The 14,844-nt window shown below is 48.5% G+C and overlaps 1 protein-coding gene across 1 annotated transcript; it reads left to right on the top strand.

Moving 5' to 3' along the window:
- LOC110260682 (olfactory receptor 9-like) lies at positions 11,771-13,953 on the top strand. The gene has a single exon (XM_021091774.1). It carries the CDS (start codon positions 12,796-12,798, stop codon positions 13,732-13,734), a length of 939 nt encoding a protein of 312 aa, XP_020947433.1. The 5' UTR covers positions 11,771-12,795; the 3' UTR covers positions 13,735-13,953.

The raw sequence follows: 14,844 nt of genomic DNA, 5'->3' as shown, positions 1-14,844 counted from the left end.
AGAGAGGATGGATATGTGTATAGGTATAACTGGAGCACTTTGCTCTATAGCAGAAATTGTCACAACCTTGTAAATCAACTGTATGGCAATAAAACTTTAAACAATTAAAAAAGAAGATGCGGAAGATCGGAGTAGAGATTCAATCACAGCCAGATGGTTGTTTTTACTGAGCTCTCTGTGTTCCTTCTGTCAGGGGAGAGTGCTGTGGATCAGAACTTGAAGCTTGCTCCTGACCCAGGAGGGGTTGGATGATCTAATGCAGGCTTGGGAAGAATCATGCTGCTTAGCAGTCACACCAGGTTATCACTTTGTAAGGAACAGCATCCAAATCTTAATATTAAGGGCAATATGTGCTTTCTTAATATAAAATCAGATTTCTATTGATCGGGAGAAAAACGAATCCTTGCTGTGGCAAGGTGTGTTTGCTTTGCAGATAATTTTTGAGAGAATTGGCTACAGCACACAATGACTACTCATGAAATCAAGCATTCCTTCCCACTTTGGATCTGGTAAAATCTGGACAGAGGAAAACTTCTATCAGCACTTTGCTAAAACCTGAAGCTTGAACGAGGGTTGAAAAAAGAGGAAGGCTCCACAGTAAAACTTTTTCTTCTTTTTTAATATGGCTGTACCTGAGACATATGGAAGTTCCTGGGCCAGGGACTGTATCCAAGCTACGGCTGCAGTAATACCGAATCTTTTAAACCACTGTGCCAGGCCAGGGGACTGAACCTGCGCCTCTGCTGACACCTGCACCACAGCAGTCGGATTCTGTTTCTTCTTTTTAGGACCACACCCATGGCATATGGAAGTTTCCAGGCTAGGGGTTCAATCAGAGCTGCAGCTGCTGGCCTATGCCACAGCCACAGCAATGCTGTGGGATCCGAACCTTGTCTGAGACCTACACCACAGCTCATGGCAATGCCAGATCCTTAACCCACTGATCAAGGCCAGGGATCGAACCTGCAACTTCATGGTTCCTAGTCGGATTCATTAACCACTGAGCCACGACGGGAACTCCATAAATCTATTTCTTGCCTATCACTTTGTCTCTCGCTGAATTCCTTCGGTGCAGAGACATGAAGAGCCTGAACCTCAGTGAGTCCAGACACAGGATACCATCACGACTTGAGTTATAGGCCTCCAGGGTGTTCCTCCTCTTGCTCCTTCAGCTTTGTGATCTATTGCATATCAGCACATCAAAGCCAATTGCCTCTTCAATGATGTTGTCTAAAAAACAGTGCTGAGCCCGTGGAAGGCACTCAATAAATACTTGGTAAATGAAAAAAAAAAAAAAAAAAAAAGAATATAGAAGCAATGATTTCTATCTTTGGCTCTGTGGTTCTTGACCCGGGGCAGTCTTGTCCCCTCGTGGACAATTGACTGTGTCTGGAGACATTTTGTTTGTCACCTCTATCTAGTGGATAGAGGCCAACGGTGCTGCTAACCACCCTGCAAGGCACCAACAGCCCCTCCCCACAAAGAAGGATTTGGCCCCAAATGTCAATCATACCAACATCAGGAAATCCTTGCCCTTGATCAAGCTCTGTCAGGACAGAGTAGGGGACATGGTGCATTCGGTCCCTCCCACAGCGGCTGAGGTCCTTTGGTGCAGTGGCGCTCCCACGTCGAGGGGCAGTTATTAGAAGTCATCCCAAGGAACTTGCTGTCAAGGCAATGGTAAGGCTGTGAACCAGTCGTCTCCCTAAGGGGTGTCCGTGGGAGAAACTTCTGTCTGGTCTTAGCTCCAAGAATGGCTGTACTGCCCTGAGTAGTCTGTCTCTGTTTTATGTCATGAACGCGATGAACTCTGGAACTGGCCAGACTTTCCTTGTTGGGTTGGCTGCTAAACACTTTGGGGCCAACTCTGTGACCCACCCTTAGGAAGGGCATGGGTCTTAAGAGTTTGCATTTTTTAGTTTCATTCCTGGCTCCATTGTATGTCCTTACCTATTGTTATTGTTTAAAATTTTAGTTTCTGAAGTTCCCTTTGTGCCTCAGCAGGTTACAAACCTGATGAGTAACCATGAAGTTGTGGGTTTGATCCCCAGCCTCGCTCAGTGGGTTAGGGATCCAGTGTTGCCCTGAGCTGTGGTGTAGGTCGCAGATGCAGCTCAGCTCCTGTGTTGCTGTGGCTGTGGCATAGGGTGGCAGCTACAGCTCTAATTTGACCTCTGGCCTGGGAACCTCCCTATGTGGCAGGTTTGGCCCTAAAAAGAACAAAAAAGAACATTAAAAAATTTATTTTCTTTCTCCTTATTTCTTTCATTTCTAGTTTTAAGTTTTGCACCACTCTCCCCGCCCCCCTTTTAAAATTTGATATATCTCGGTAAGCTCTCTATTGGGTAACAAGAAACAAGACACAGTCTCAACAAATATAAGGAGTTTCTCCTTAGCTCTCAGATGGAAGTTCATCAGGCAGGGTGGTGGGTGTGGTCACTGAGGCATAGTGAGGGTGCCCTCGTTCTTGCTCCAGAGTCTGGCTGGGTGGTTGGGGGTGGGGGACAGGGTGTGAGAGAGTAGGGCGATTCTTGGAGGAGGCCAGCTGTCTGTGGGATGGTGTGTAGGATGCCACGGCCTCTTGAGTCACAGATGTGGGCACAGAACCCACAGAGAGATGGGCAGCACTGGGTGCTGGATTAGGATGTCCTAAATCAGGAGCCGGAGATCTGGCTTCTAGGTTTCGAGTCCCAGGGCCACTCTCATGGGCCAAGGGACTTTGCTGTCACCTGGCTTCTTAGCTTTCCTGTCACTGAAACACGCTAATAATACCAGCTGGGCTTGTCTCTAGGGTGGATCCAAGGACCGAGTGAGATAACGAAATAGGTGAAGTGCTCTATGCATTGCTAGGCTGCAAACATCTCCTTTCCTTTTTTTTTTTTTTTTTTTTTTAGGTTGAGGAACAAAAATAATTGTGCAGTGATTGTGGCTGTAATTACCCTTGTACGTGTGGAGGCCTCCTTGGAGGTTGTTAGTGTTGCTGAGGCTCTAGGGGGTGCAGGGGTGGGGAGCAGGCCTGAGGGAGACCTTGGCTGACACCTGGGGACTAATTAAAACGTAGGCAGTAACCCTGGGGCGGGGGAGAAAATATTTGTTAATCATTACGTTGAATGGGGATGTGTGCAGGAGATTGCTTAGACCTTCTGAGCTGGCCAGATCTCAGGGGTTGGAGAGGCCCTTCTCCTGCCCAGGGTCTCTCTCTCAGGAGCTCTTTGCACCTATGAGACCTCTGGCACCCATTTCCCCACAAGCAGAAAGCTGTGCCCAGAGGAAGGTCTGCAGTTCAGGGTTCATGGATTTCCTAGGCTTACCTGATCTCTAGGGTGGAGGCCGCTGTATTTCTAGTTTCCTGGTGTTTTCCACTACAGCGTAAGACCAGTTTCATCATCGAATCTTTGAGGGGTTGGCTGATGGCTACAGATCCCATTTCTCTCATTTTCATCTTATTCTTCAGTTTGATTTCCTTCTCCTTGATTCCTCTCGTGTCCCCCATCAACACCCCCCCTCCAGAGAGAGCAGCCAACCATTTTCTATTTTCACCTGAATAAAAATGTTTTTCTGGAGTTCCCATGGTGGTGCAGCAGAAGTGAACCCGACTAGCATCCATGAGGATGTGCGTTCGATCCCTGGCCTCGCTCAGTGGGTTAAGGATCTGGTGTTGTCGTGAGCTGTGGGGTAGGTCGCAGATGTGGCTCGGATCCTGAATTGCTGTGGCTGTGGTGTGGGCTGGCAGCTGTAGCTCCAATTTAACCCCTAGCCTGGGAACTTCCATTTGCTGCAGCTGCGGCCCTTAAAAAAAAAAAAAAAAAGAGTCATGCTGAGAAAGCTTACAGCTCCCGCCCTGGAAGCTGGCGAAGAGCCTTCTCTCCACTCAGAGTACTAACTTTCCTTCTATTCCATACTTTCTCCCATCTTGGTATCCTTCGGGTAGCTTTATTTTTTGGTTTTGAAGTTTTATTGTCTTCCCAGCCCAGAGTGGAAAGGGGCACAGTGAACGCACCTTCTCCATCTCCCGGGATGTGTGTGACATAATCTGATTTTTATTACATACCAGACACTGTGCTAAGTGCTTTGCATACCTTGTGTAATTTAATCTCTACGACAACCCTGCGAGGAAGGAAGGAATTGCCTTTGTTTTCCAGGTGAGATGACTGCATCTATGAGAGGTTGAACAGGGGTGCCCTCAGTTTCATAGCTTGTTGGTGGTGCAGCCAGGAGTCCAGCCTGGAGAGTGATCAGTAGCCAGCAGTTGGGGTGGAAAGGGCATTGGACGTGGGGTCAGAGGCTTGGGTTGGAATCCTGGATCAATCGCTGACCAATGGAACTTTGGCAAAGTTATACCCATCATGCATGTCTCCTGGCCTCGGCCTTCTCATCTGCAAAGACTGAATAATAATGATAGGGGTGGGAGTTCCTGTTGTGGCGCAGTGGTTAACGAATCCGACTAGGAACCATGAGGTTCCAGGTTCGGTCCCTGCCCTTGCTCAGTGGGTTAACGATCCGGCGTTGCTGTGAGCTGTGGTGTAGGTTGCAGGCGCGGCTCGGATCCCGAGTTGCTGTGGCTCTGGCGTAGGCCGGTGGCTACAGCTCTGATTCGACCCCTAGCCTCGGAACCTCCATATGCCGAGGGAGCGGCCCAAGAAATAGCAACAACAACAACAACAAAGACAAAAGAAGATGTGGTATTTATACACAGTGGAGTATTACTCAGCTATAAAAAAAATAATGATAGGGGTGGAGGAGGACAGTTACACAGGTAGTTGTAGAAGTCCCAATAAATGACCATAGATATGAAACTGACAGCATTAATGGCCGGAGCCTAGCCAGAACCCAGACTGGGGCTCGAACCCACCCTAAACCCAGATGGAGACTCAAACCCAGTTTTTTTTTTTTTTGTCTTTTTGCCATTTCCTGGGCTGCTCCCGCGGCATATGGAGGTTCCCAGGCTAGGGGTCGAATCGGAGCTGTAGCCGCCAGCCTACGCGGCAACGCCAGATCGTAAACCCACTGAGCAAGGGCAGAGAGCGAACCCACAACCTCATGGTTCCTAGTCGGATTCGTTAACCACTGCGCCACGACGGGACCTCCAAAAACCCACAGTTTTAAATTAGAATCACTCACCTGGTGTCTGGACTCACTGAGGTTCAGTTTCTTCATGCCTCCAAGTAGAAGGAATGCAGCTAGAGACAAATGAGAGGCAAGAAATAGATTTATTAAGATAGGATGCTTGTGAGAGATGCAGGTGGGCAGGCAGGGAGGCTCTGCCCCTACCCCCTATCCGGTGGGCTACAGTTTTATCATCCAAGGGGAGTGGGGGTGGGAAAAGACCACCTCTTTCTCGGTGTAGTAACCCCCTCCTCAGTATCTGGTAAGGTGTATATTCAAATCAGCAAAAGGGTGGTTGGTCCTCAAACTCCTGCCCTTGGTCTGAATCTGAACACAGGCCTCATCCCATCCCCCATCCAACGACCCGAGGCATAGCTCACGCTTCCACTAGTCGAGCAAGCCTGCTTTGTTCTGAGTTATTAATTTATAGGGATCTCCCCAAGTCCCTTAGGTTTCCCTCTATCTGTGGTCTCTTATTGGGACTTCTACAACTACCTGTGCCTACTCCATCCCTATCAGATAGAGAGGGAAACCCAGGGAACTTTGGGGGAGTGAAACCAAGCAGGGCCCTGTGGGCTCCTGGGCACCCAAGCCTTTCTGTGTCCCCCATTTCTTGTCTTTAGGGAATAAACTTCAGCCTCCATGACCTTCCCTGAGTTCCAAAGGTTTGGTTCAAAGAGTTGCTAATCAGAGGAGGGAGGGGATGCAGAGACCGGAGAGGAGCAGTCAAGAAACAATAGTATAGCTTTGGGGAAAGGGTCCTGGCCTCTTCTCAAGGCATATAGATAGCAATGTCTTTGAGTTCTTCTCCAGAACTAAAACCCCCAACAAATGGAAGATGTTAACGAATCATTCTTTATTCCGGAAAGAAGACCACCAGACCACTGAGCACCAGCTTTGAAAACAATGCAAGCTTGCCTCTGCCCTGATCCTTCTCTGTGCCATTTTTTACTCCTCAAACCATAAAACCACCTTCTGGGATCTCCTACGGAGGGGGTGACACAGTCTTTGAGGCCTTAGCCTGCTCTGACGCTCCTTTGCCTGGCAAAGCAATAAAGCTGTTTTTTTCTCCTTCGCTCAAAACTCTGTCAGTGTGTTTCTATTTTGCACTGGTGAGCAGAGGCCAAGTTCCCACAATGAGATCACTGTAAGTTAATAACAACCCAAGAGTGCCAGCAGGACAAGGCAAGCTTGCTGGACTAGGGGAGGCATGAGATATGCCTCAAGTCATTGCGTAGGGAATGGGGTGAGGCCTGCCTTCAGATTCAGACTGAGGGCAGGAGTTTAAGGACCACCCTTCTGCTGATTTGAATAAGCACCATGACAGTCCTAGTTTGACCTTATAGGGTCAAATACTCTCTTACGGGATACCTAGGGGAAAGAGGAAGAGGTGGTCTTCTCCCACCGCCACTCCCCTCGGATGATAAAACTGTAGCCCCCTGGATGGGGGGTGGGGGTGGGGGTGGGGGCAGAGCCTCCTTGCCTGCTGGCTTGTATTTCTCACAAGCATCCTATCTTTTTTTTTTTTTTTTTTGAGCATCCTATCTTAATAAATCTATTTTTTGCTTATCATTGTCTCTCGCTGAATTCTTTTTTTTTTTTTTTTTTTTTTTTTGCTGAGGCACAAAGAGCCTGAACCTCAGTAAGTCCAGACACCAGATGAGTGATTCTAATTTAAAAACTGTGGGGAGTTCTCGTCATGGCACAGTGGTTAACGAATCCGACTAGGAACCATGAGGTTGCGGGTTGGATCCCTGGCCTTGCTCAGTGGGTTAAGGATCCGGCGTGGCCGTGAGCTGTGGTGTAGGTTGCAGACGCCGCTCGGATCCCACGCTGCTGTGGCTGTGGCGTAGGCTGGTGGCTACAGCTCTGATTAGACCCCTAGCCTGGGAACCTCCATATGCCGCGGGAGTGGCCCTAGAAAAGGCAAAAAGACAAACAAAACAAAACAAAACAAAAAAACCCAAACAACAACAAAAAAACTGTGGGTTCAAGTCCCAATCTGGATTTTGGCTGGGTTTGAGTCCTGGCACATGGGTTCAAGCCCCAATCTGGGTTCTGGCTAAATTCAAGCCAATAAGTGCTGTCAGTTCAGGAATGCCTGGCTTTCTAGGTAGATGAGGGGATTTAACTAAAGTGATTAGTCACCCTAGGACAAGTCTCAGTAGATGTTCCATCACAGGGTCCATAGCAGCATGCGGCAGGCAACCCCACAGCTCGCCCCCAGCCACCCCACCTCCTGGAGTCCTGGCCCTCACGTAGTCCCTTCCCCTTGAGTCAATGGCCACATCAGGTCCTTGCCATGTAGGGCTCACTACATGACAGATGCCTTCCCTCTGAGCAAGCAGAGGAGGGTGAATGAGCAAGACCTTAGTCAGTTTTTTGTAACCGGGACCTTCTGGAGTTAGAATTAGGGACTCTCCTCTAGCTGATTGCCTATGGCCAAAGTAATGCGCTGTCACTTTCAAGATTAGGTTATGAAAGCCTCTGGCATCTACTTTTTCACTCTCTCTCTCACTCCCCTCCTACTCGAAGGTAAGGTAGCTGCATGGTGTGAGCTGGACTTGATGGCAAGGAACTGGTGTCCCCATCCAGTGAGGATCTGAGGCCTGCCAGCAGCCCTGCCCTGGGAGTGAGCTTTGGAGGAGAGCTTCTCCCAGGGGAGCCTTGAATGAGGGCAATCTTGTCAGAGCCTCAGGCACCCAGCAAAGCCTTATTGCTTTTTTTTTTTTTTTTTCCTTCCTTTTCTTTTTAGGGCTGCACCTGAGGCATATGGTAATTCCTGGGCTAGGGGTCAAATCAGAGCTGCAGCTGCCCGGCTACACCACAGCCATAGCAATGCCAGATCCAAGCTGCATCTATGACTTAGGCTGCAGTTTGCAGCAAAGACAGATCTTTAACCCACTGAGCGAGGCCAGGGATCGAACACACATTCTCATGGATACTAATCGGGTTCTTAACCCACTGAACCACAATAGGAACTTGTGTTTACTGTTTTACGTAACTAAATTTTGAGATAATACACATGGAAGGCTGTGGGGTAATGTGGTTTTTCTGGGAGAAGCAGGGGAGATTTCTTAGAGGAGCTGTGTCTGTCTGTGCTTGGTCTGGAAAGGCGGACAGGGCATAAACTTGAGAAGTGGAGAAATGTTCTCAGGCAGGGGAACAATAAGCAGATATATTCCAGGAATGTGAAGTCTGGTTTGGTGGGAATCACCTCACCACCTGTGGACCTGGATAGAAACGTCCTACCTGAGGCGAGAGTGGGCTCTTCCCTGACAGGAGTGCTCAGCTCCGCCTTTAATTCACTGAGTGATCTTGGGTAAACCAAATGAGCTTTTCTAGATCTCAGTTCCCTCCTCTGTAGACTGAAGATTGGACAAGTACAGATCTTCAAGGCTCCTTCCCCATCTCCTCACCCACAGCTCAGAGGGGACCATGTTAAACGTGGTTATTTATAAATTCACCACAAGAGGGCGATGTAATCCAATTTTGAACAAATTTCAGACATGCTATTTTATTTAGGGGAAAAAAACCTCAGCTTTTTGGGGTCCATTTCCCACGTGCTCTACCATCTCCTTCCTTTTTTTTCCCCTTTATGATTATTTTATTTTTTATTTTTTTTCCACAGTGTGCAGCAGCTTGATGGGGGATCTCACTTCCTAGACTGGGATTGAACCCAATACTGTAGCAGAACCAAATCCTAACCACTAGATGACCAGAGATCTTCCTCTTTATAACTATTTTAAGTTGAAAATTGCAGAAATGCCCAATGTCTTAAATCTGGAAAAAACCTAAGTGTTCTATTCATGGCCTTTCTAGGACACATACATTTGAAAAATGTGGACTGGAAGTTCCCATCATGGCTCAGTGGTAATAAACCCGCCAAGTATCCACGAGGACTCGGATTCCATCCCTGGCCTCACTCAGTGGGTTAAGGATCTGCCATTGCCGTGAGCTGTGGCATAGTTTGCAGAGGAGGCTCAGATCCTCAAGTTGCTGTGGCTGTGGTGTAGGCTGGCAGCTATAGCTCCGATTCGACCTCTAGCCTGGGAACTTTCATGTACCCCGAGTGCAGCCCTTAAAAAAAAAAAAAAAAGAAAAAGAAAAATGTGGACTGACAATCAGACACATTCAAACACATTCACTATTGACCAAATCGTAAAATTAAACTATGATAAAAACATTTCCAGAAGCATAAGTAAGCATAATTGGCTGAAAATAAATTCGACATTTAAAAATACCAGTATACGTTAAAACAAATTCCATCTTTTTCTTTTTTCATTTATTTATTTCTTTATTTATTTATGCATTTTTTTTGGTGCCTTTTTCTAGGGCTGCTCTTGCGGCATATGGAGGTTCCTAGGCTAGGGATCCAATCGGAGCTGTAGCTGCCGGCCTACGCCACAGCCACAGCAACGTGGGATCCAAGCCAAGTCTGCGACCTACACCACAACTCATGGCAATGCCGGATCCTTAACCCACTGAGCAAGGCCAGGGATCGAACCCACAATCTCATAGTTTCTAGTCAGACTCCTTACCACTGTGCCACGACGGGAACTCCCATTTTTTTCTTTTAATGTTTCATATATGAATTTTTCCTATTGTGTGATTAATGGATCGAAGACATATTTAAAAAAAAAAAACCATTAAGTAAAAAGAACATAATGGACACTCCAAGTGCACTCCATCCAGAGCATATTATTGTTAATATTTTGGTATATATTTATCTTAACTACCTATTTATTTATCTGAATATAATTTTTTTATTGAGAATTTACTGTTTTTTACCTTGCTTTTTATTACTTAATACTACGTTGTGAACATCTTTCCATGTCAATAAATTAACTTAAAAAGTAAGCATTTTCTTTGAGAATAATTTTAAATTTACAGAAAAATGGCAGAGATACACATAGTTCTCATATACCCAACCTCCAGTTCCCTAATAAAGATGTTATTAGTAACATCTTAAATTACAATGATACATTTCTCACAGTGAGTGAACCAATACTGGTATATTATTCTTACCTAAAGTCCACGCTTCATTCAGATTTCCCTAGTTTGTTTCTAATATCCTTTTATTTTTCTCTTCCAGGATACCACAGTACATTTAGTTGTTGTTCCCTTAGTTTCTCAGACCTTCCTTGTTCTGGATGACCTTGACAGTTTTGAGGAGTACGGGTCGCATATTTTGTAGCATGTTCCTGTAATGGAATTTGTCTGATGTTTTTCTTATGATTAGACTGGAATTAGGGGTTTTCAGAAGAAAGCCACAGAGGTGATGTGCTGTTCTAATCACGTTAGATAAAAGGTACATACATACTATCATCAGATTTATACTGCTGATGTCGATCTGATCACCTGGCTGAGTGATGTTTGCCAGGCTGCTCCTCTGTAAAGTTACTCTTGTCTCCCCTTCTTTCCAGAAAGTTCTATGTATAAATATATACTTAGAACTTAAGGAGTGGGGAGTTATGCTTCCCTTAAGGAGTGGGGAGTTATGCTTCCCTTCCTTGAGGGTGGACTATCTACATACATTTTTGAAATCGTTAGTAAACTTAGTGCAGCCTAAAAAAGAAAATGACCCAAATAAACAAGAGGCTTCCTTGAATTAGGAGGATCTCAGAGAACTCGGAATAGGAGGTGAGGTGTTCCCGCTGTGGCGCAACAGGATCAGTGGCATCTTGAGAGGGCTGGGATGCAGGTTTGATCCCCCGCCCGGCACAGGGATCCTGAGTTGCTGCAACTACAGCTCTGATCCAATCCCTGGTCCAGAAACTCCATATGCCACTGGGTGGCCAAAAAGGAAAAATGAAACAAACAAACCAAAAAGCAAAAAAAACCAGGAGGTGAACCTTTGGCAAAGAAGGCTTCTTTCCTGGCTAAGTGAGACACATAATTCTCAGGGTTGGAATTTCTCTCTGGTCCTTATACTTTGAGCCATCAGGGCTTGAGGCATCATTTCTTTTTTTTTTTTTTTTTGTCTTTTTTGTCTTTTTGTCTGTTCTTGTTGTTGTTGCTGTTGTTGCTATTTCTTGGGCCGCTCCCGCGGCATATGGAGGTTCCCAGGCTAGGGGTTGAATCGGAGCTGTAGCCACCAGCCTACGCCAGAGCCACAGCAACGCGGGATCCGAGCCGCGTCTGCGACCTACACCACAGCTCATGGCAATGCCGGATCCTTAACCCACTGAGCAAGGGCAGGGACCGAACCCGCAACCTCATGGTTCCTAGTCGGATTCGTTAACCACTGCGCCACGACGGGAACTCCTGAGGCATCATTTCTGGTCCCCTGTGTCATCCACTGCTGTTGGTGATGTCGTTTACCCCAGCTGAGATCTGTTTCTTATTTCTAACATCTTCCTCAGCAGCTGGGGAGCAGATGGACCCCCCCCCCCCGCCAATCTCCTGGTTTGGAAATTCTGTCAGAAGTCAGACCTGTTGCCATGTCAGCAATTTATTTTCTTCGAGCATTAGCCCTGTTTTACAAAAGGATTTTGCAGAGTGCCCGTCGTGGGGCAGCAGAAAACGAATCCGACTAGGAACCTTGAGGTTGAGGGTTTGATCCCTGGCCTCACTCAGTGGGTTAAGGATCTGGCGTTGCTGTGGCTGTGGCTGTGGCGTAGGCCAGCAGCTGCAGCTCTGATTCAACCCCTAGCCTGGGAACCTCCGTATGCCGCAGGTGCGGCCCTAAAAAGACAAAACAAAAACAAACAAACAAAAAAGGATTTTGCAAAAGTGCTTCCCTTGCTCCTCAGACGCTGGAAAGGAGAAGCCTAGAGGACTTATTCTGGAAGGGGCCATGGGCAGAGGGCAGCCCCTGGGGCAGTGGGCTGAGCAGGTCTGTGCTGAGATACAGGCTATGGAGCTGGAACACTTGGTTTCTGAGCCCGGCTTCATTCAGGCCCCCTGGCATTGTGGTTTCTCTGTTGTCCTTCGGGTGCATGCAGACACCAGAGCCCAGGCCTGACCCCAGGAACTCAGAGGGTTAGGCGCTGCTTCCATCTCCCCCATTGCCAGGCAACTCCCTTCCTTTCTTCTGCTTCCCTGCCTCCTGCCCTTTCCATCTCTGCTCAGGGAACCAGGCTCTAGGGAGCACTGAGCTTCCCTCCTGTGCTGCCGGGGGAGGGGCATTCTGGGGGCCGTGGGGACCCACGTGCAGGTAAAAGCCCCACCTGCCTTCTCTCCAAAGCAGTGCAGGCTGTGTCTGCTCTTTCTCTCTCCCGCTCTTGCTCTCCCTCCAGCTCTGCCCCTGCTTCATGCTGGAGCCATTTTTCTTCCAATCTCCTTCCGCCAGCTTCATTTATTCCGTCTGTGTACCCACTTTTCTGCCCACATCCTCCACCACTTTCTCCAAGGGAGCCGCTCTACCTGCCCCAGCTCTCTATTCCCAGAACCCAGAACTCAGATGAGTGGATTCAACTGTTCCGGCGTCTTTCAAGTTCTAGCCTCCAGGAAGGTCTGCCACCCCGCTCAGCTCCCCCAGTTTATCTTCTTTCTGTCCAGTGGGGTTTTCTGGGAGGGAATGGCCAGCAGCCCAGGCGCTGCCCGTCCTACTCCTGTTCCCCGAGATGTCTGGTGAACCGGTCCACGCCTTTCCTGCCGCCGCCAGAGCCTCTATCTTGGCTGGGCTGCCTCCCGGTGCTGCCTGACCCCCCTCCCAGCTCCTCCTTCCAGTCCGGCCTTGGAGACATGGGGGGTGGCAATGGCACAGCAGTAACTGAGTTTGTTTTGCTGGGGTTCTCAGGATCGGGTTCCCTCCGGGTCCCCCTGTTCTGGGGGGTGCTCTGCGTCTACCTGGTCACCTTGCTGGGCAACGCACTGATCATCCTGCTCACGCTGGCAGACGCCGGCCTGCGCTCCCCCATGTACTTCTTCCTGCGCCACTTCTCCGTGGCGGAGATCCTCTACACCACCACCATCGTGCCCAGGATGCTGGCCAACCTCCTCTCCCCCTGCCCCACCATCCCGCCTGCCAGCTGTTTCACCCAGCTCTATTTCTTCGCCCTCTTTGGCATCGCTGAATGCGGCCTGCTCACTGCCATGGCTTGTGACCGCTATGTGGCCATCTGCCGGCCGCTGCATTATGCCACCCTGATGAGCCAGAGAGCATGTGCGGGCATGGTGGGCGCCTCCTACCTCATGGGCGTTGTCACCGGCACCACTCACTCCATCTGCATCTTCACCATGCCCTTCCGCGGTGCCAGCACGATCCATCACTTCCTGTGTGACATCTTGCCTGTGCTGAGACTGGCCAGTGGGAGCCCCTTCTGGGGTGAAGTGGGCAACCTGGCTGTCACCATAGCCTTTATCTTGACACCCTTCTCCCTGATTGTGGCTTCCTATGCCTGTATCCTTGTCACCATCCTCGGAGTTGCCACGCCCAAGGGACGTCACAAAGTCTTCTCTACCTGTTCCTCCCACCTGTTTGTGGTCATTCTCTTTTTTGGGACGGGGACTGCTGCCTACATGAGGCCATGGGCAGGTTCCTCCCAGGACGGGGACCAGATCCTTGCTCTCTTCTACACGGTGGTCACTCCCATGTTCAACCCTTTCATCTACACTCTGAGGAACAAGGAGGTCACAGGGGCAATGAGACGGCTCATGAAGAGATACCTTTGGAGCCCTTGACCCCCTCAAGTAATTGGAGAGAAGGGCCAGATCCTTGGAGATCCTTGGAGATGCTCAAGGAAGAGGGAGCAACTGGGAGCCCGTGCCCTGGGTGGAGTGTTGGGGTCCCTGGCCTGCCTAGCTCCAGGGCCCAGGGCTCTGATGTGCTGCTCAGGGCTTGGCTTCTGGGGCTTGTTCTTATGGCCTTGACCTGACCTGTTTGGAGGTACAAAGCTGGAGAGACACACACTTGAGGGGAGGCTGGGAGGGAAGGCGGCTGGGCGGGTCTTGTGCAACAGTGGAGCCATTCTGGTCTTTCCTGAGGCTCGTGGCACCTTCCTGAGGCTGTGATTCCCTGAAGACAGTGCTCTTCCTCCTTCTTCTAGACTCCTCGCTGGAAGCCTTTCTCTGTCCCATCAGTCACCTCTGCTCCAACATGAGCTCCTTTACTCTAGGTGTAAGGTCTGACCTGGGTGAGAACAGGGCAGGGAATGATCTGGTCTGATGTTGGTGGTTCAGATGCTGAGTCTTGCTTGGTGCTGCTTTAGTTCTGAAAGCATCTGTCTAGTCACTTTGCTGCTGAGTCACAGCTTCTCTCCTGGGATGCTTGAGATGCTGGTATTCTCTACTTAGCTTATTCCTCGCCCAATTGGGGCCAATGTGGATCAATCTGATCATCTTCTCCTAGGGTAGAAACCCACATACATCTCTTGCCTTTGACTCTGATCAGAAGGTCTGATCTGGCCCCTTGACTCCCAAGGTGATGCTTTTATTTCTTGCAAACGGCCCATTATTTCTATTTGAAGCCACCTTGCTTTGCCTGCCAGGAGGATCTAGCACCATTTCGCTTTTCTTGAGAAGCATGTTCTTGCTTATTCATAAACTCTCCTTTAGCAGTAAGCTGTGAGACAGAGCAGTAAGAGCAGAAAAATCGCTCTCAAGGCACAATACATGAAGGCCTTCAAAATAGCATTGATTTTTCTTCTCTAATTTATGAAAGTAATATTGTTCATTGCAGAGAATTTTGCACCCAGAAGAAAAGACAACAATTATTAATATTTTGGCATTTATAATGTCCTTGGGAAATTATTGTGGTCTGGTTTCCCTCTATATACGTATTTTTAAAAACTG

This window comes from Sus scrofa, chromosome 5, assembly GCF_000003025.6.
Source record: "Sus scrofa isolate TJ Tabasco breed Duroc chromosome 5, Sscrofa11.1, whole genome shotgun sequence".
NCBI lineage: Eukaryota > Metazoa > Chordata > Mammalia > Artiodactyla > Suidae > Sus > Sus scrofa.
The sequence above is the reverse complement of the archived record's forward strand: the minus strand, read 5'-3'. Positions and strand labels throughout refer to the sequence as shown.

Excerpts from the sequence above, each read along its gene's own strand:
- LOC110260682 (XM_021091774.1), top strand. The coding sequence starts at position 12,796 with ATGGGGGGTGGCAATGGCACAGCAGTAACTGAGTTTGTTTTGCTGGGG.